This window comes from Lepidothrix coronata, unplaced genomic scaffold (genome assembly GCF_001604755.1).
Source record: "Lepidothrix coronata isolate B3197 unplaced genomic scaffold, Lepidothrix_coronata-1.0 Scaffold22, whole genome shotgun sequence".
NCBI lineage: Eukaryota > Metazoa > Chordata > Aves > Passeriformes > Pipridae > Lepidothrix > Lepidothrix coronata.
In genome coordinates, this window is record NW_016690202.1 from 2,974,856 (window position 1) to 2,997,251 (window position 22,396).

The following is a 22,396-nucleotide window of genomic DNA, read 5'->3' on the forward strand; positions in this document are numbered from 1 at the left end:
CTCTTGTGGTATTTCAGAGTTGAAATGCCATAAAATCTTTCTCTAATACAGTTGTGGCTAGTGTTTGTAGGTGTCATTTTGCAGATTATAGAAAAGCTTAATAAAAAGAATCAATGCTTCTTTTCAGATTTCTTGAGGTGTATCTGGTATTCATACTCTCTTGCTTTATTTGCACAGAAATATATTCTAATGGACACATGCCTGTAAGTCAGTTTTAAAAGTTTGGTTTACAGTTAATTCTATTTCACACCAGGAAATGAAACAGTAACTTTGCTATTGAAATAATTTATGCAAACATCATTATTTGGGATATGTCTGACAAAGCACTGTTTTCAAGAAAGAGTATACAGAATAAGTACAAGAAACATCTAAGTAAAATGGAGCTTGATAGCATATGAAGTATGATCAATGTGAAATTGCACACGCACACAAAAACAAGTTTGCAAAATAAGAGCTGTTTGCAGCGTGTTTAGTTTCCCCCCTGCCCTGCCCTTGCAGTCTGCCACAGAGCAATAGTAGTCAACACACAGTTCATGAGCAAAACATCAAACACTTACTTTAGGGCCATAGTGACACCCAAGGAAATACCCACTTGATCAAGGAGAAGAAAACCCAGAGTTGATCAAATAAAGTGTTATCCCTATATTGTCCTATGTGAACTCTTGAAGAACAACTAAGAGGGCTAATATTTCAATGCTTTGTAGATTTGTGGGGTTCTCTGTGGATCTTTGGTACAAAGTTGCACACTACTGGCCACCTCTCTTGAATACTGAGAAGACAGTCAAGAAGACAGGCAATGAACACCGAGAAATTCTACTGAAAGTACTAGAAAAACCTAATTACATCAAATTCATCAGTTACAGGAAGGTGACCAATAGAAGTAAATCTGCTTGGCTAATTAATGATGGAGTGGACAAAAGGAACAGAAAAAGGCGAAACAAGAGGCCTAAGGAAGCTGCAACCTTCACAACTACCTCTGCAAAATGCTGTGACATTTAGGTACTGCTTTGGACAAAAAGGGAGCACTTAAGGACATACACAATTGTATTCCTCCATTTCCCTGTGGGTGAATCCAACAATACCCTATGTGACACTAAGCTACAGTCCCTCCCCTTCTTCCCAACACATGCCTTTCTCCTAAGAAGAAGCCCTCTATATACACATATGAGGGATAAAATCTGGGGAAGGAAGAGGGCCTTATGATACTGGACCACAGATAAAATATACAAAAAACGTAATCACACTGACCTTGGTAGCTTCCATGATGATTTTATTGATTTTCTCTTTATCCAAACCTTGCATTCCAGCTTTGTTATCATTAAGGCCCATTCTAAGTAGAAATCCATCATTGCAAGAGCTGTTAGCAACTTTTTTCATATCGTCCATTATACTTCTTGAAAACAAGTACCTGTTTTAAGACTTAATATCTGAAAAAAAAAAAAGATTTTGCATCAAATATTTATGTTCCAATTGAACAGTAACAAAAAATAAATTTTGGAATTCATTTGCTTAGTTTATCGAATAAGCATTTTATACTTATTCAGAAAACAACACATCACAAATATGAAGACGTGTATTCCTGCAAAGTGGCCACATGAGACCTGCCACACTCATCACCATAAAGCAATTCTATGAATGTTTGGAGAACAGTAAGCCTCTATTCTTTTATTAACTTATAAATATAGTCTTTTAAAAGCTTCCTAATGGAAATAATGGAGCACCACCAACTCCAGGTAAAGACTAGTACACCTTACATAGGCACATGCTATTTATGCCTATCAGATGAAACAACACTGTTTTAAGCACGAAATACTATTCACTAGATTATTATGTTAAAAGAAGCTAAATTATTTTTAAATTACAGAAGACCACTGCTTATTTAGTCCTTGTTCATGCTTGAGAAAAGCCATAGAATCGTTCCCAGTAATTTCTAGCTCAAATTCAAAACTCTTCTTTGTGTTAAAGCTCATCTTTTAGAAACAGATGGCTTAAGTTAAAAGTTTTGAATAAAACCCTATTGTTTAATTCAGGGTAAAAGTCATATATTCTTTTTTTTCCATTAATGTGTAGAGCCATGGTATCCAACTGGTAGAACTTACCAAGCCTTTACTACTCAACTACTTCCATCAGCAATTTCTCATACAGGTAGATACTTCTGACATGTGAACTTCTGACACCCTCCCTTTTTCTTTACGAAAGTAAATAGCTGAATCCATCAATAGGCTTTAATTATATAAAAAATTGTCTAGTTTTTAAATTGATCTCAAAAAAAATAAAGAAAGTGAATTTCATCTTCTATTGAATGAACCTGTGGTCTTGTTTTCACCAGATTTAAACAAGCAGAATTATAGAACAGCTTGAGTTGGAAGGGACCTTTTAGAGGTCATCAAGTCCAAGGCCCTGCAACGAGCAGGGACATCTTCAACCAGACCAAGTTGCTCAAAGTCCCGTCCAACCTGACACTGAATGTTTCCAAGTGTAGGGTATCCACCACCTCTCTGGACAACCTGTTCCAGAGTGTTTCACCATCTTCACTGTAAAAAACCCCACTTTTCTTGTATCTAATCAAAACCAATCCTCCTCAGTTTAAAACCATTTCTCCTTGCCATATCACAACAGGCCCTGATAAAAAATCCAAGTGTGATAATGGTATAATGACCTTAAAATATATTTATTACTGGAAAAGCATACAGAAATAATTTCTTTCTACCCCAAGTCACTGACTCATAATCCACTTCAGTTTTCCTGTCATGTAGAAAGAATATTGACTCCTCAACTTCCTCTTCAAGCTGCTCCCTGTGACCGGAGCCCTCCCCACTTGGAGAAGCCACACCTTTTCAGGCAAACACAGCTGCTCTATTAAATAACCACAAATCACACAAATCTAAGAGTGTGACTTTATTCTTTAAATGCCACTTTTCCACTCCAGGACTTCAGTGGGCCTCATGAGCAACCAAACTTAAGAAGGTCATTATGTATTTTTGTGTTTAGAAATTAATTTTTGCTACTAAAGAACCACATAGGTGACTTAAAAATTATTGTTCATATTTTCCTGAAGATCTTCTACAGAAACATACTAGACAACTGAAGTCAAGATATTAAAGAAAGCCATATTTACAAAACGGTTCCAACAAAAATATCCAAATTTTAGTCATATACTATTAATTCAGATTATTATCTCTGATGTCTTCTGAAAATGCAAGATCAGGTATGTAATGCTGTGTTTATCTCCAGTGTGTTGTATTTCAAAGAACAGAAGTTGTTGTAGAGACCAGAACTATTTTCCTGACCCTTTAGTAGCACTTGAGCTTCTATAACAGCTTCTGGGAATAGGAGCAGCTTCATAGCTCCGATGGGTATCTGTCAAATACCATGACGCTGAATATTTTCATAAATTTTTCACTGGCAGAGGGCAATCTCTTACAGTTAGCATTCACATTTACCAGAGCAGTTTGCTAGACTTCAATCAAAGGAAAAACCACTGCATCCCACACAACATTTCAAGTTTCAGCTCATGTTCGTAAGCACGCCCATATCAGCTAGTTCCCAACAATTTCATGGTTACTGGCAATCTCTGTGAGCAACAGGCACAATTCCCCATAAATATTTTCTTCAAGGTAAATGTGCCTCCACTATTTCTCCTCGTTCCTTTATCACTCTTTCCCTTCAAGAAGCTAGAATGAACACAAGACCGCTTTCATTTCCTATTCCAGTCTTTGCAACGTGTTTCAGCTCTTCCTTATTCCTGAAAGTGTCTTTCTCCTAATATACACAAATTTTTCCCCTTTCTCATTCAGATCACTCATAAAGGCCCAGTTTTACAGCAGAAGCTTTAAACACTAATTTATGTCAGTCAAAAGTCTTCTCTAGCACATTGTTACTTATTCAACAATAAAACAAAACCATGATGGAAAAAATAATTGTCTTTTAAAAGTCTCATAAATGGTGGTCTCTGATGTATTTAATCTTTTTAGCTTTTTGTGTGCAACAAAATACATTGCTAGTACCAGATGAGCAAATGTCCAAATATCAAATAGTACCTTAGTTGAAATTAAGAAGAAATATTTATTTCAGGACGTGACATTAGTTCTCCAGCCAAGATTAAAGGTGCATAGAAGAGAAAACTTAATAACAACTGACACAATTTCTATCTGCTTAACATGAATAGAACATGAATATTACCTTGGTTTCAGATTAATAGGTCTGAAAAAAATACATAAAATATTTAACATATTGAAGTGAATCACAACAGCTACAATAAAACAACAGATACAGTACTGACAGATAAAAAACAGTGGTCATCTGCAAACTGTCATCATAGACAAACTGAAAATGGAAATATCTAAAGGTAATACAGAAGCGGCACAGCTTGAAACTATGCAAAATGCGAACAAAATGTCAGTGTGGACAGTGGTGAGGACAAGTAGTAACTATTTCAATTAACCTAGAAAAAACATTTAATTTGTGATGACACAATGTTATAAATTTGTTTTGCTAAAACAACTTGGGAAAAGTGGGTAAAGGTTTAGAGTCTAATGAAACACTAACTCAGTCTAGGCAGAGTGACAAATTTTTGGCATGCTGTCCTTCAAGAAGTTGTTGCAAGACTGAGCTGTTTCCTCTGATAGAACACACTACATCTTTTTAAGCATCACGCTGAGTAAGCAGATGTGAAAGTAGAGAAGTCCGTGAAAGCAGTCTACAGTAAAATACTATCCTATTATTCCTGTGATTTGGGAATGAGAGGAAATAGGGTGGATGAGGTAACTTTCCAATTGCTACAGGAAGGTACAGAAAAAGACTTTGGCAGTGAGTGCCAGCATTAATGTAAAACAAGGGGGGAAAAAATGTGGAGAGGAATCACAGAACACCACTACTGAGTAGAAACATTGATTAGTAACTTGGGATGCTTACAAGTGGAAAAGATCACTAATAAAATCCCAGCCAAGCTGTTCTAGAAGCGGCACAGAACTCAACTGTACTAGCCAGACAGGGCTACATATTTGTATCAATTTTTGATTGTATTTTGAAAGTATTAAGAGACTGAAACAGCAATAAAGTCAGAGCAACAATTTAATTTCATGTGCCTCTACCTTTATTCAAATTGAGCATATTTTTGAACAGTTGACTGAACCAGCATGAAGGAAATGGCTTGTATTTGTACTTGATGTACAAATGTAGAGAACGAATAAAGGAATACCTTCCAGAATCCTTAATTACATAGGCTACTTCAGAAGAAAATCAATATTAACCATAATTTCAATGACAAGGTCAAGGTGTTAATAGCTCTGTAAAAGCACTGAAAGCACAATAAACAATTAACAAAGCTAGGACTTCATCCATTCTGGGACAGAAATGAAATTCACTTGTACCAAAGACCCTACTTCACAAGTAAGCATTAAATAATTTATCTGCTTCACTAATTTTTGCCAAGCATTAAACAGTTCTCGCAGAATAAAGAATAGAAGAGTGAAATGCAGAAAAAACAAGTTGAGGAGACAGATTCAAGAGTAACTCTCACTCCCAACCTTCCAAATGTCTCCTTTGCACTGGAAATGATTGCAGCTGGAAACCACCTCAAAACAAAATCTCTGGGTGCTACTGAAACAACACTATAATACGAGACTATATGAGACCTTCCCAATAAGACCAGAACTCATCTAAATCAACATTCTTATTGCAAAATACTTGGGTTTTACTCCAACTGCTAATTTAGATTGAACTGGTGGCCACAAAGCTACACTTCTTATGCCACTTGCTGCACAGAAGTATCTTCATCCAGTCTGTGTAAGCAACACATGCATCATTAAAGAACAAAACTCATCTAACCCACCTCAGTAAAGAAAATCATGTCCTAATAGTCAGGGCCTTTGAACAATAGATTTCACACAAATTGCTTTATTTCTTTAATTTTTAAGACAATAACAAACATAAATTCAGCAAACTAGGAAAATTTAACCCCACTAGAATGTTTTTAACACTTCTGATATTTAAAAGGTTATGCTACAAACTCCATAGAACATTTTATTTAATAGTGCTTGATTTATCCATTACTTGGATAAGGATTTTATCCCAAAATAGTAACAATTATATTAATCATAGAACATCCTGAGTTGAATGGGACCCATGGGATCACCAAAGTCCAACTCCCGAGCCTGCACAGGACAACCCCAAGATTTACATCATGTACCTGAGAGAATACTTATGTATATAATGTATGCATATTGCATACTTTCCAAAAAGAAGTGCACCTGTCTTTTCTGAGTATTCATTTGGCAAGGAAACACTCTGGCTTGATCAAATTTAGCAAATGGTTTAGCTCTCATTTCCTTGTAAAAACTTGTTCCTCTGATAATGATTTAAGTATCAGTTGCTTTGAAGTCTCTCCTCAGCAAGGTAAACCACCAACAAAGGCATGTGCAAGCAAGTACATCAGACTGTCCTTCTGAACTATCTACTCGATTCCTTTCAGCCACAGATGGGTTGATATTTACAAGAGCCCTGCTTTCAGAATAGCCCTGAGAAGTCTTCCATCAATTTTAATCCTGTAGTGATTTCAAAAAAAAAGGAACTGGCAAAAGAAACTCCACAACAGTATTGTCAGCATTTAATATGCATTGTGTTAACAACCTAGGTTCCCTACTAGTGCATTCAACACTGTTACTGTTTTCACTATTCTCTCTCTCTCAATATATAATAAAATCTGGGCTTTCAGAAAACAGAATCTTCCAATAAAGATGTAAGTATTTTTACAACTGTAATCTGCCAAGGTACATGAAAAATTAATATGGAACAGAAAACTGGAACATAATTCATGGAAGGGAAAATGGCACTATTTTTCAAGTAGCAGCTGACTCTGCATTGTGCAAAAACAAAGATACCATACAAGCACCTAGACTTAGCCCTGAAGAAAACGAGGTCTTAGAATTATGTCTTTTCTATACTCACTGACTTTAGGATACAGCAAATTAGTCAAATCCATCCTTTTGAAAAGTAAATAATTCACACTGCAAGTAAACAGATAATAGAGACAGCTTCTGACAATGCCCAAAATTAAATGCCAAAATATGTATTTTATTCCATTCATCAAACTGTTCAAATAATTCTTCACTTATGTGAAGAGCAAAAGAAGTGGAATACTCATCTCCTATCAATTTTCTGCAGGTAGGATGCAGTGCAATTCTTTTCTAAATTCTGCTTTCAGTTTCTCTGTCAAAAACCCTCATGTCTTTAAAATGTCAAAGTTTATCTGAAGGACAAAGAATCATCATATCTTCTTCTGACTCTGCTCCGCATTTTCAACTGAAGACCTTTTCAACTGAAAGATTTATTTCAAGTTTCTAACTAAGTTTTCCCAGCACTTCCTGATTACTGAAAACAAAGGCTTTAGCAATTTAATCCATAAAGAAAATAATGAAGGAACTGAACACTTAATAACAACATTTATCAGTAAAAACTACCTCATAGGTGATGTACTTATCTGCAACATGGCCTCTACAGATGTGTTTAGTGACAACATATTCATACATTATTTATTTTTATTTTTTTTACTTAGAAGAAAAACCTTAATTCAGTGACTCACAGAGACCATAATTGCTTTATAAGAAATTGTCTGAATCATTAATATTTCTGAGCCTTAAAGGATCCTCTTAAGAAAAATAGTCTCAAATTTCAGAGCAAACATGATCATGTTCATGAACATACTAGGAAGTGTTCATATACTAGGGGTGACTTTTGAAAACTTACAACGAACACCCTAAACCAGAAGGTATGATAGTGGAAAAAAGATATACAAATAGGGAGAAGAAAAAAATAAAGATATTTATAAAGTTACCCACTTTACACTGCTTATTATGACTGACATCCCTAGAAGTCAAACTCACCCCATTTTGTATTATAAGTAATGTGTCAGCAATATAGAACAACACTATCTGTTGTGCTGTTCTGACAAAGGTGATGACTATTTCCACTTAAAACAATAATTTGTAAACTTCTAGCCATCTTAAGACACTAAAAAGGGTACAGACTGGGGATGGGGTGACTTCCAATGAAAGAATACAAACAGCAATGAAACGCAAAATAAAGGTTCAGTAGAAAAGGTATAGAAGGGGGTAGAGGGGAGTGAGTGCACCAGCACATCAGTTTGATCTTCTCCATTTCCCATGCTTTAGTTTGCATCCCAGATTGGTCTTGGGGGAGGCAAACCAAATTCCTTTCAAACTATACTTAACTGGAAGACTGTGCTTCCAGAGCACACCTGCCACATGACAATTGTTAACGTATGCGCCCTCCATGGGATCAGAGTACTGTAGTCCAAAAATAAACCTTTCGAAGCATTTATAAGAACTTCCAGTCCTCAGCATTAAATCTTTCCTTTACATATCTACGCCCACTGCACCACATGCTTGGGTGCATATACATATGGCCTGATCTCATTAAGAGTAACAGACAGCATGTTATATTTTAAAAAGACAGTTGGAACATTTAGAAAAAAAGAGGTGATTTACACAAGGTATTCACAATCGCAATACGGCTTTTGGAAGAACATAAACTGGTGACACTGTGGGAAAAAGTAAGACGTATTTGGAGTATGTGGCAGATGTAAAAAAAATCTACTAGCTAGCACAGACAGTGCATTATATGAAAAGCTGAAAAGGCAAACCTTTTAGCATCCAGTATTTTTTCATTTAAAGTTTGGTGATAAAATGCTAACCAGACTTAATAATCAAAACAAATATTCTCTCTATAAAGGATGAATATGTTTGTTGAACAACCTGTAAAAATATCTCCCTAGGCATTTTTATTTTTTAATACCTGATTGAGTCAATCAGTGCCCTGGAGGGGGAGGAAAAGAAAAAAAAAAAAGGCAAGCTACTTCTGTAACTAAGTGAAAAGTCACAGACTGAAAGCATTACAGGGAATGGCTATGTACACATCACTGTCACTGCTAAAAGGACTTGCTCAGACATGTCTCTTCTCCTCCTGCTCTGGATCAGGGTAAAGAAGCTCATTCAGAGTTTAACAGGTTAACACAATTGGCTTTACAGGTGATACCAGTTAATTTCAAAAATGTATGCAGAGAAAAACTATAAATTATTCTCATACATACCAACATTTACAAAACCCGACCACTCTGCTTGCTTGACAAATACAGTACATTGCAACTGACACTAAGAATTAAAAGTCAGGCTTGGTTTCTTTCCAAATAGATGGTTAATCAAAGAACATAGGTTTATGATAGTGATTCATGTTTTAGAAAATTGTCTAAAGTAGCACCCACAGTAGACTCTTGTAATAGTTTTTTTCTGTGCATTGCAGTGATTAGACAAACATTAAGATGTCTGTGGCTGTCCTTTATTTCTAATTGTTTAGGACAATGATGCTTCTTCATGAATCCCTCAGTGCTGCATTTATTGTAAATATCTTTATACCTGAGACTTAACACAGGCATGAATATTATTTAACTTTTAGCCTCTACATATTGAGAATGCATATAAATGCACATAAATGTATATAAATTCTCTTTCAAAAAAATATAAAATCCTCACAGAAATGTCAAACCACCGAACATGGGAAAATTTCACAAGGACTAGTCATAAGGATGAAGAGAAAGGAAAGAATGCTACAGCATTGTTCTTGCGATACAACCAGAAGTATAAATTCCAAAACTGAAATTTCCAAAACTAGCATTTTTAATGCACTCCCCCCCCCCGCCCAAGAAATCACGAGAAAGGAGATGATTTAGTACGAACCGTAAGTCCTTCCCAAACCACTACACCTGCACAAGAATCTTGAAGTGACAGGTTCAACGGTGGGGTTGGGTTTTTCCCCCTCTCTGCAAATATTCCTCTATCCATAAACATGGACGAATACAGGTGTGTCAGACTTAAGTCTGAAGAAAGAAATCAGCGTTTTGTTCCCTCAACTGCGAAAGCAGTTTGATAAATGGATGCCAGGACACCCGCAGTACCTCGCAGCTGGTGCCGAACGCCGACCCACCAGAGTACCAGCTCTGCCCGTCACACGCCCTGGGACATCACCGGCGAAGCGGAACCGGGACGGACCCGCCCTCCCGTCACATTTCACCGGAGCCGGCAGCACTTCCCGCCCCTTCCCGCCGCCTCCACCATCTTTGATTAGGGAAAAGTTTGAAGTTCACACCCCCTCACCTCCCCGAATCCCGCCAGTTCGAGGAGAGGAAGGCAAGGCTGCATCTCCTCACCCTAAAAAGCAAGCAGAGCCGGAGACACGCTTCGCCTCGCTAAAGATAAAGCAAAGGATAAAGCAAGAGACAACGCAAACATCCCCCAAGCAGCACCGCCGCCCTCGGGAGCGGAGTTCCCCTCACCGGGGGCGCTGACGCGAGACCTGCCAACACCGTCACGGGAACGACGAAATCAAGATGGCGGCAGTCCGCCGGCAGGGCTGAGACTACACCTCCCAGCATGCCCTGTGGCACTATCGAGGGGAAGCAGCGCCTCGCTTACGGCTCCGCGGTGCTGGACTACACCTCCCGTGGGGCGCCGCGCGGTGCGGCTGGCGGGGCGGAGCTGGTGAGTGGTGGCTCGGAGCGCCCGCCTCCCCTAAAATGGCGGCGGCGGCGGCGCGCTGAGCGGGCGCGCGCTCGCCCCTCCTCCCCTTAGCGCCCCGGTGTTGTGGCTCTGGCCGCGGGCGGGGTCTGCGGGGCCTCGCTGAGGGGAGCCTGGGGCTGCGAGCCTGGTCGCCGGCCGGTCGCTGGCAGGTCGCTGGCAGGTCGCTGGCAGGGGTGGGCGGCGCTCGACGGCGGCACCCGCTCAGGTAGAGCCCGGCGCTCCCGTCCCTTCGGCAGGAGGAGGAGGAGGAAGCTGCTGTGGGCGGGGGCCGCTCCGGCTCTTTCCCAGCTCGGCGGTGGCTGCGGCTCCGGGCTCCATGTCGGACAACCAGAGCTGGAATTCCTCCGGCTCCGAGGAGGACCCTGAGACCGAGCTCGGGTTGCCCATTGAGCTCTGCGGGGTGCTCAGCAAGGTAAGCCGCCTCTACCCCGTTCCCGCGGCCCGGCGCTCCCCCATCCCCGCTCCCCTCCTCGCTGTCAGCCCCAGGGAGTCAGGCCGAGGGGCCGTGCTGGGGGGGGGGGTTGTGCGGCTTCGCGGGCGGCGCTGGCACGGCCGGGGCAGCCGCCACCTGACGGCGTAGCCGCTGCCAAGCAGAGCCGTGCCGGCGCCCGCGCCCCCTCCCTCGGCCCCGCCGCCCCCCGCGCCCGGAGCAGCCCATCCTTCCCCGGGGACAGCTGCGGTCCCGGCGGGCCCCCAGCTCGCCGCCCGTCCGCTGCGGGGCCCCGCGGAGCCGGGCCGAGAGGGCGTCTCCCCGCGCCTCGGGCTCCCGGCCTGGGTGTTGCGGCACCCCGGGAGCTCCCGCAGGCACCGTGGTGGCTCCTCGGGAGCGGGCACGGCTTTCAGTGCGAGTATTAAAGCAGGGCAATAAAGAAATACTCCTGCAGCAAGAGATAACGGGAGGAACGGAAAAGGAAAATGGCCCTACAACTTGTTTCCCCTTTTAAAAATAGCCGTATTTTTTTTTCCTCTTTTATCGCTGAAAATAAGGTGATATCCAAGTATGTGTCGGGTGGTACCGGGAAATCTTATTTTTAGAAGTACTTTGAAGTTGAATATTAAATTACTAAGTTTGACCACTTTTTTTTTTTAATTACGGAAAGTATATTCAGAATAATGTTTAGAATTAAAGCACTACGTCTTGCATTTTTTTTCCTGCCCTTCATGATAAGGCTGGGCACAAGCCAACGTAGGAGACATAAGTTACAGGATACGGAGATCTTAAACTGGCCCTGGATGCAGAGAAAGCAGGTCACACTCTGCTTGTTGTGAGGGACTCTCTGAAGTACTTCCATCCTGAGAATGGATATGGATGGGTATGCTTCCATCCTTCCAGAGATAAGAAGAATGGTTAGGAGAAAAGAAGGATCTCTGCTTGCATTTGTAAGATCTTCTCATTTAACAGTGGATGGCAGAGGGAGGATGAGATGGCTGTTACAGCAGTTACAATGTGAGATTTTTTGATTGGTGTAGTTTTGCTATTTTGTTTGGGGTTTTTTTCATTGCAAAGGTTTTCTTTGGTAAGATGCTTCCATCATTAGAAGGGATGTAATCTGTGAGATTTAATTTATTTTTATGTTAGCAAATTAAAAATTAAGTCCAGGTACTGTTTCTGGCATAGAAGGTGAAGCCATGGCTTCAGACATTCTGTAGCTTAGGTATGTGCAAACTTTTTGCTTTTTTAGATGAACATGCTGAGTGTAGCAAACACTGACTTTGCTGTGAGGAATTTAATCTGAATAGTCAAGTATGGTGAAACCTGTTGCAATGAGTATGTTTGAGGGATAAGGTTACCTTTTGTTAGTTGATACCTCAGTAATAATTGAGACAAACTAATTGAAATGAAATGGTAGCATGCTGAACTTTCTACTAAGGAAATATCTATTTTTATTAACTTACTTAAGTTCTAAAATCAAAGAAATAAGCTGCAGTTTGCTATGTACTTAGTGTTTCAGTAGTTCTGCCTTTTGCTAAAGAGAAAAGCTTTGAAGGAAATGGAGTAATTTGGTAAGAGAAACTTGTTAGAAGTACGTCCTGCTGGTGTTTTGAAATGTTTTGAAACTCTAGGCTTTTTTTCCATTTTGTTTCCTGCTAACGATTTTAAGGTGGATACGAAGAAAGACCTTCAGCGTGGAAGAGTATTTCTTGAACATCTAGTTTTTCTAGATGCTTGGAAAAACAGTGGTCACTTCTCAGCCAAAACCTTGTGTTTACCCAAGTATGCTTTAAGGAGTCTCTTAATTCATGGCACACTTGAATTGCAACAGCAAGCTTCGATTGCAACAGCAGATGCAAGATTGACTGCTATATTTGTCTCTCTTAACTTTTTCGAAAAAGAAAAGGTGCTTTCCCTTGCTTTTTTGCCAAAGACAACTTTGGGCTCTGTCTTTCACCTCTCAGGAGGAGTTGGAAACATAAGAGATAGGAAAAGAGGAAGGCAGGAAATAATATACCTCCATAGCTTGCACTACCAGTTCATGTACTGACACAGCTGAGGCTTTCTTTAAGTAATGCTGAACTTAGCAATTAGTTGTATTAAGAGATGAAAAAGGGCTTTATATTTGGAGAGGAAATCAAGGTCTTGCCTACATTTGAAAATCGTTAGGAATTTCTCAGCGGTAATTTTTTTCTTTAGACCTCATCGTCTCATAACTAGAGTTAACATGTAGTTATAGAATATGTGTTAACTAAAAAGTGTAGTATAATGTGGAAATAAGGCGGTTTATTGATTTTTCTCCCCTTTTCATTTTTATATTACAAAATGATGAATAATGGTTGGATTTAAATGCTAATAAGAGCTTACTTCTCTGAGCTTTTTGTCAAAGAACACTTGTTATAATCAAAGTAATGCTTGCATGATAAGATTGTTTTCAATGCTTTGGTTCTGTTTTTATCAAATTTATAACATTTTTACTGTGATTGAAGACTAAGCCCAGTGTATTGTCAGAATTATAGGATAGTCCTGATTTTCTATCAGTATGATATGATTCTACGAAATGCAGTTGGGAAGATGTTGCAAAGATAAGATTAATAATCAGAACTTTTAATCACTTCTTACTACATCTCTCTAGAATTAATCCAGAATTTGTTCCTGAAAAATCGGTTTTATTCCATGTGTGAATGTGAAGTCCCTAGAAAAATCTGAACAGCAAAAGCATGATTGAATGTCTGCTGATAAGCAAGTATCTTCTTTGTGAAAGTGGTTAGAATTAAAACCTAAAGCAGTATTAAATTGATGAAAACCTGATTCCTCTAGGCACAATAGTTATTTACTGTATCATGAGATGAAGAGAACTTTATATGACATTTTATATAAAATTTATTTCATGTTCCCTTTAAGTCTTTTGGCCTAACTCCCAATTTTATATCAGGTACCTAAATTCTCTTTAGTAGTTAATGTTTGATTTTCTCCCTCCCCCAGTTTCCTCAATTTGTACTATCAGTATGTTTATTATCTTTATTGTAACTCGCCTTGGCAATGCAGTTGCAGTCAAGACATCTCTCTCTATATTGGCTCTTTGGGACAACTGAGTTTTTGTACCTTTAGGAGTTTGTAAAGTTATTCTAGGAGCTCTGAGTAGAAAAAAGTTCTCAGTTGGGAAGAACTTGTAAAAATAAGTTGCTTTTTTCTGAAGGTGCTCAAAAGCCCGAAAAATATCCATTTTACTTCCTTTTATTGTTATGTTTCTTTAGCTGATCTTTGGAAATTTTTTTTACAGTGGACCAACTACATTCATGGGTGGCAGGATCGATGGGTAGTTCTGAAAAGCAACACACTCAGTTATTACAAGTCTGAAGATGAAACTGAGTATGGCTGCAGAGGCTCTATCTGTCTGAGTAAGGCTGTGATTACAGTAAGTACTGTTTCATTATTGCCATTATTTCATGTTTTGAGGCATTATATGTTTCTATTTGGTGAAAGGAAATATGGGTATGGCTGATTCTCTTAGGTCATCTACTTATGACAGTGAGTGGTGTCAGTGGAACACTGTGAAGCAGGGCAAGGAGTTCCTAATAAGAAAACAAGCGGTTCTCATTTGTGGCTTCAGTGAGCAGCGTTTTGTTTCTTACATTAGAGGTTTTTGTGGATAGAGATACTGTTTGCCTCTGAAGGCTGCAACATTTTTTCCCAGACTCCAGACCAACTTCCCAAAGGAGGTGCCATCTTTCACAGTCTTTCCACTAGAGAGAGAAGGTTTGACTGTACTTTCTGAATATGACTCTGTAGAATGTTTCTAAAGGAAAAATTTCTTCTAAAACGTGCTTGCTCTGAACAAGTTTGTGTGTTGCTGTAAAAGAAGGTTCAGAATACACTGATAAGAATAAAGAGCCTACATATAAATGAGCACAAGTCTTATGAGGATTGGCTGAGGGAGCTGGGATTGTTTAGCCTGAGAAAAGGAGGCTCAGGGGGTACCTTATTGCCCTCTACAATTACCTGAAAGGAGGTTTTAGTCAAGTCTAGTTTGCCAGATAACAAGTTACAGGACGAGAGTAAATGGCCTCAAGTTGTACCATGGGAGGTTTAGATTAGATATCAGGGAAAATGGCTTCAGAGAAAGGGTTATAAAACATTGGAACAGGGTGTCCAGGGAAGTGGTGCAGTCGCTGACCCTGCTAGTGTTAAAAAAACCTGATGGAACTTGAGGACATGGTTTAATGGTGAATGTGGTGGTCGTGCTGGGCTGATGGTTGGACTCTATGATATTAGAGGTCTTTTCCAATCTTTACGATAGTACAAAATCTCATAAAGGTGAATTTGTCTTAGATAAAGAAAAAAAATTTGCTTTTTTGGCTTTCAGAATTATGGATATGCATTATGACTAATGCTTGTCAAAAAGCATACTGTAGCTTTTCTGCAGTACCATTGAATAGTCAGTCCAGTTATGTGATTTAGGTAAAAAGAGCTGGACTTCTGTCTAGCACACAAATTCCTAGAGTAATAGTGTTAAATCTTACTATTTATATTCTTATTCCACCAAATATGTGGGGTTTTTTCCAAACTGAATTAAAGATGAGAAATGAGAAGTATTCTCTTTCTTAGTAATAATCAGCTAACAACTAGAATTTTAATAAACACATCTTGGTTTGAAAAAAAAACAACTGTATTGATAACATCAACCATATGCATTTTGGAAAAAAAGCTTGTGAAGGAAAGGAGAGTTTTACATATATATGTCTGACAGGTATCATAGTCATCTATAAATTGAAACAGATCACCTAATGTATTTTAAAACTGTTTTTTAAACTGCTTAAACGTTTTAAACTTGCTCAGGATGTTGCTTAATCAGGAATTTATCATCCATAACAACAGTCTCTAGGAGTTCTGACTTATCCTCTGCTCAGGACTTCCAAAAAGTTTTCAAGTTCACTAGCAGGAGGCTTAGCATGCCAACCAGGAAGAGACAGGAAGGTACTGGCAAGGCTGTTGATGAAAGAACATCTGGAAGCACACTGTAGAGCACATCTCAGCATCCTGAATTCCACTTGTGGTGGTAGAGTGAGAGGTTATAGTGATGCTGCCATTTCTGCTGGAATGTTTTGATACATTGCAGTTTGTAAAGCGAAGTTGGCCAGCATGTATTATGACTAGTAATTATGTAACACTGGAACATCTTACAGGTAATTTTTAACTCCTCTGTCTGGCACTTGTTACATCTGGTAACTTGGAATTGAATTGTTGCATTCGGTTTTCAGTTCTTGAACTTCTTGATTACTTTGAGAAAGAATTAAAAGTGTCCACAATTTTAAAAGTTAATCTGATATTTTAGTTGTTCCATTTTCTTTCAAGTTCATGCTTTGTGAGTGGTATTTGACAGTCTAATTGCTTGACTGTAGTTTGAGATGGCATCCCTGAAAGCTAGTAAATTCCTATTAATTATTTCTAATTGCAATTAAAATTATTGTTGGGTAAATTTTAAAGGTCCAGGAATACAATTGGATCATGTCTCTAGGATGTAGAAATATGCTTTTGAAACTGTCCTGTGATTATTTTGTCTCTTAGTTTTTCAGAATTCATACTTCTAAGTCAGAGTTTTAGCATGAATGCTTCTGGTTTGATAGTTTTGTATCAAATTGAATTTTTTTTTAACTTAAGGTTTCAATTGAAAATTGCTTATACTTAAATGTAAATTTTTAAAATATTCTTCCTGAGGTAGATAGTTAATTTTTATTCTGTGTCCTTGTAATGTCTTTACTAACTATAAGCTTTCTAGCATGTATTTAAATGCATAGAACACCAAGCTGCTAAAGTCAGTGTTGAGATGACAATATGTGACAACTACCATTGCGGTCAGTGGAACTTACTCTTTACTGCGTGGCTTGTGATTACTTTGGTAGGGAAGGGAAGTCAGGTTTCTTACTGGTTTAGTGTAAGTTGAACTGATTTGATGTAGTTGGGATCTTAATCTTTAATATTTTTCATCAATCTTTCACTATACTGTAAGTTCAGTTTCCCTTGATCTTGCTATCCAGAGACAGGTGTAGTAACTACTTTTATCCTAACCTGGTGTATTTCAGTAAGTCTTCCTTCAGTACCATGCAGGACATGAGTGATATGAGATGTTGTTCGTGGCTGTAATGTTTCTTTGTAGGTGGTTGGAGTTTCATGAAGCTTTCTTTTAGGCACTCAGATTAGGTATGCATGTTTGAATCCAGGAGGGAATGTAATGATTTTCTGTGCATAGTTAATTCTACTCCTATTACAGAATGTCCATGTTTTGTTGATGTATAAGCATAAGTTTGGAAAGCTGCTGTCACTGAGTAGTCTTACCGTACTTCCAGCAATGAAGATCAGTCTAATTCTAAGTCATAATATTAATTGAGACATGAATCTTGTATGCAGAAACCCAGAGTTGTTTCTCCTCTTGTTTCATCATTTGTATTGCATTGGTTAGGGATTGATAGATAATTCTACAGGGATATTTTGTAAGACACTCATCTCACCCCTCTATCTGATGAAAGGCAGACTAATTAAATTAGCTTTTTTGGGTGTTTCAAGTGCAGAATTATATTGTCATACCTCCAGAACAGGTATGGTCTTGTGACTGTAGTCTTTAATTGAATGAAAACTATGGGATCTGGTTGGACTACTTGCTATATTAACTCCTGGGGCTCAAAAGGGCTGATTTTTCTGGAATAAAGCACTAAAGGATGAATATTTATTGTATACTCACTGGATTACCTCAAGTAATGAACCGTCAAGAACTGGCCGTGTGAACTAGGTTTGTGGAAGGACAATGAAAGTCATTATATGATGTTGGGTTGCTTTTATCCAGCTAAGAAAAAACATCTCAAAGGTGTTTACTTGGTTTATTAAAGGGTAGAAGCTGAAACTCAAGTTAAAAGTTCTGCTATGTAGTCAATGGATGAGAGGAAATTATGGGTGTTATAAAAAGTTGATATATGGACAAATTTAAGCTTTGTTGTATTAATCTCAGCATAGGTGCAGGACTCTCACCGCTGCGACCCGGGTTCGATTCCCAGCCCCCCGGGCAGATGGAGCTCGTTAGCCCTGTGAGGCCATCCATCTAAGAGAAGGTCACTCTAAACAAACCTACATCCTGAGACCCTCACTGCCACTGTCCAAGCTCGCTCGGCCCCGGCAGATGAACCTCAGGATTAAAGGGTGGGCTCAGTTCAGCGCACGCTGGGTCTCACCTAAAAAAATCCACTGCGCAGGCTCAAAGGGTTAATGACCTTTCCCAAATCTTCGCTCGCGAAGACTGGCCATTATCATTATCACTAAGTAACTTTGGTAGGTGGTTGTCAGTGCCAGATGGTCTTTATTAAAGACACTCTTCTTTATCTTAAAGCTTTGTAGTTCTTTCATTCCTAAAGTCAAACTTCCAATGGAGAATTAATTCTGTGCGCGTGATTAAGAATGGATCCGTGGCAGTCCTGTAGAGGTGAACCTTTGGGACTCAGTTTTGGAGTTGGAAGGTCTAGGGTCTCTTATTAAAAGAACAAAGAAAATACTCTGTAGACCTGGAAGTTCAACTTTCAGGGGGACAGGTCTTTCAGCTTGTATTTTCTTTGCCTTGGTTACTGTGTCTGTTCATATAGTGTCATCACCACTGTTGTACAGAGTGACTTGTACATGACTAACTAACGTAGTCACAGCATGATAAGTCAAGAACAGCATACTGTGACCCCCACTTGAGGCAGTCTTGCAGCAAGGCCATCACTGATTTAATCATGGTAGTAATTTATATTAATAGCTTCTCAAATCTCTTTATAAATTCTTAACAACGAAGTGTTTATCTGGTGAATTCTAGGGTTTTTCCAGAAAGGATTTGCCTGGTCAGGCTAGCTCTTCTGCATGGACCCATACAGACAATCTTGAAAAATGCTTAGAGAAGTGTCATGCTTGATAAAGTTTAAGAATGCTTAAACTCAGCCATGTGTGAATTTTGTGTTTTTTGTCACTAGAGGTGACTGCCTACAGAGGAAGAGGTCCAAAACCTCGAGTTTCAACTTAAAACTTCAGCTTTTCTTCAACTTGCCATGTTGTTTTAATCCAGTGGTTAGTCTTCATCTTCCTTCCTGTCTATATTACTGATGTAGAAAAACTTTTTGGTTTGGTTACTTAAACAAGATGCAATACCTGTGACGCAGTGATTTTTTCTTGTCTTAGGTTATACTGCAATGATGTATACTGATATCAAAATCTTTATGGAAGCATGCTATTGGTTATTAGTTTGGGGTTTTTTAGAACACTTTGTTTTTATTGTGTTGTAACAAGATGTTTAGACAGGTCTGTGGAAGCGCCTGAACCAGGACTGAGCAAAAAATTCAGATTGCATAGTGGAGATACTTTCAAGTAAACTAGTTTGTTGGGGTTTTTTTTTCAGAAACACTTAATTCAAAGGCACAGTTGCTTTAAGAAGGCAGTATTGATGCTTTGTATTAATATACAAATTGCAAGCAAGCCATTTACCTTCAGAGTGAACTTCTAAAAGGTGAGGATTTTGAGTATCTGCTGTGAATATCTGGAGCTCAGGACAAGCAAGAAGAAAAGACAATGGAAGTCTGCAGAGAGACGGCTTAGTGAGTTGTCTTAGCTTTTTCCCCCCTAAGTTGTAATAAATTGCTGTTGTAAAGAACTTCATAAATATTCATTTTATAAATTAGGGCAGATATAAACATGTGTTAGTTTCAGTCTGCTGAAAGAACAAGAACACTATACATGAAAGAGCTAAACTGGTAGTTTTCAATTTTAAGCTTTTCATTTCATTATATATAGTCTGAAGAGAGTGTGACATGTTTGTTTCCAGTAATCAGCCACTAAAATTAAAAAACTTACCCCACTTTTTAGAGATAGGTTAGCTGAACAGCTGCCCTTCTTCACTCTAGTACTTCTATTCTATTTATAGTACAACATTGGCCACCATTAATAATTGGGCACTTGTGAGAGGAAGTACAGATTGACATTTTTAAAAGCAGATTTACAAGTTAAGAGAGGATGCTTCATGTGTTCATCACATAAAACAGACGCAGAACCTTCCAATGAAAGTTTCTCTTCACAGAAACTTCAGACCTTACAGATATCTAAGTTTTAGAATAAAGATGTGTGGTTTTTGTTGAAGAAGGTGTCAGTGCTAGACAAATATTCTTGGGAGCACGACGAATTGTGTCTTTCAAAGTAGTCTTTCAAAAATTCACCTGGACATGAATGGTATGTTGCTGTGTTTCTTTTGCGTTTTATATCTTGTCAAATGTATCTTTGACTCAGTGTGGTAATGTATAGAAGTGGACCCGCTTGGATAACTAATATGGATAAACTTTGGATTTGTTCATTTCTAGCTACTGCTCCAAAATTTGGCCTTGATAACAGACCTGCTTATGATAAAAAAATGCTGTAATTGCAGTTTTTGTCCACTGATAGGTTTGATTCAGTCTGTTACTAGTTTAGTTGAATGAGAAGTAATAGGGTTTAGTTGGTAAAAGCTTTTATTAAGAAAGCGAAGCTATAAATCTATGCCCTGGGCAGAAACACTAGCAGTAAATTTGTAATAATTGCTAATTGCATGGGAAAATATTTTTTCCAACTGTCTGAGGTTGGAAAACAATCTGGTTTAGTATGATGTGATGAGCATTTAATTGAATAATTAATTTTCTGTAATTTGATAAAGTGCTTCCTCAGCCATAATTGCTGCTAAAAAGATGACCTGAGTAAACTAAGACATATAATACAAGCCCTAACTAGATAAGGGTTTATTTAGGACGTGGCAATTAGTACTTTTAGGATTTGGTGTGTGCCTCAAATAATCAAACAGCTAAATCCAGACTGGTGGAAGATCTTGGTTAAATGGGAAAGAGATATTCTAAATAGAGGCAAATGTGGCCAAGAGTACTTACTCATATGTGAAAGGCCAGAGGTGATTCTTTTCTGAAGAGGAAAATGCCAAAGAGCAACAGGAGAGTGAAGAAGAAAAAAGGAGGTAATGCCCGGGAGATAATGATACTGGGCTGCTGCTTGTGCAGCAGGCAGAAGTTGCTTGAAACGTGGGATTCTCCTGGACAATTAGTTTTAGCACTCACATCCTCTGTTCAAATTTGTGTATGCATGTGAGTTATCTGAACCAGCCATTGATGGGTTAATGTGAAAATATGAAAGCATTGCCCGGTATATATCCAAGTGCTATAAAATGCTAATATCCTTGTCAAGCCAAAACCAATTATTTGGCATGGTGGAGGAATTGATGATTGATAGTGTGTATTGAAGAAATTGTCAGAAATGGAAAAATACACACCTAGATCAACTTAGGTAAGGCTGTTCTGTGTACTATGATGAAGATTCCATAATTATTAAGATGTAAGAAAAAAATTGTAATGTGTATTAAGCAAATATTTTAGGATTACTTAATATTGCTGAAGAATTAGTCTTTAGTACTTGAATATAATCATGTGTTACCACACACTTGAAATTAGGGCTGTAATCCACCATTACTTCCATCAACTTCTTATTATCTGTGAGAATATTGTTCCCCCACATGACTTTTTATTAAGATAGTTAAATTCTAACTCTGTTCATTATTTGATGTCCACTTCAGGATCATAATTCCTGCCCATGGTTTATGTTGGAGCAGGTTCATGCTGTGGAGTGTTTCTCACAGATGCTACATCAAGTCTTAAATATTCAGTGTTTGCATTAGATGTTAACTATGATTTTAAAACTCAGCAATTTTTTTCTATTGTATTTGCAATCCTTACTCTTGCTCAATCTGAATTTCTGTGCATCTTCATAAGTTCGATTAATAGTTGATTTCTTGTTCATGGATACAGTTGGTTCATGTGTCACTCCCTCCAGCGTTGTAGTGTTGCTCAATAGTCCTCCTAGGCAACTTACTGTTGGTTATCTGATGTGTCTTGTGATAGCCATTAATGATGTTTTCAACAGCTCTATTTAGGATTTGTGCAATATTAGACCTCACTTTTGGATATGCATTCATAGAATGATTAAGTTAAAAGGTCAGAATACTTTTTTTTATTTACTAATATGCAGCTGCACTCAGCCAATATGTTTTAGCTGCTTTCTGAAGTCACTATCTTACCAGCCTTTCATTTTTGTTCATACATCAAGAATAATTCTTCATAGATAATAACTGAGTGCTGTTTTCTCCTTCTCCTAATTCATGTTTTTTTTCCTTTGGGCATAAACTTTAGTTGCTGCTTTTCTCTTGTTCCGGGTGAATTCTGATCAATGTGAATTAGATCAAGTAGTCTGGCGAACTTCAGCCACTTCTGAAATCTGTTTAGTGTGTCTTTCCACTCGATTGATTGAGGTCCATCTTTCCTCAGTTAAG

The 22,396-nt window shown here is 38.5% G+C and overlaps 2 protein-coding genes across 3 annotated transcripts in view; one reads left to right on the top strand and one right to left on the bottom strand.

Annotated features, from left to right (window-relative positions):
* POLK (DNA polymerase kappa) overlaps window positions 1-10,494 on the bottom strand; it is a 33,957-nt gene extending 23,463 nt beyond the window's left edge. Inside the window, exons 1-3 of the mRNA XM_017808075.1 lie at window positions 10,170-10,494; window positions 1,249-1,427; window positions 698-769 (exon numbers count right to left, since the gene is read on the bottom strand). Coding sequence (XP_017663564.1) covers window positions 698-769; window positions 1,249-1,386 — 210 coding nt within the window. The 5' untranslated portion in view covers window positions 1,387-1,427; window positions 10,170-10,494. The remainder of the gene's footprint in view (window positions 1-697; window positions 770-1,248; window positions 1,428-10,169) is intronic.
* Window positions 10,495-10,767: 273 nt separating this feature from the next.
* COL4A3BP (collagen type IV alpha 3 binding protein) overlaps window positions 10,768-22,396 on the top strand; it is a 78,505-nt gene continuing 66,876 nt past the window's right edge. Inside the window, exons 1-2 of one of the 2 annotated variants that reach the window (XM_017808274.1) lie at window positions 10,768-11,004; window positions 14,309-14,443. In XM_017808274.1, the coding sequence (XP_017663763.1) occupies window positions 10,909-11,004; window positions 14,309-14,443 (231 nt within the window). In that variant the 5' untranslated portion in view covers window positions 10,768-10,908. The remainder of the gene's footprint in view (window positions 11,005-14,308; window positions 14,444-22,396) is intronic. The other variant, XM_017808275.1, reaches the window with a different exon arrangement.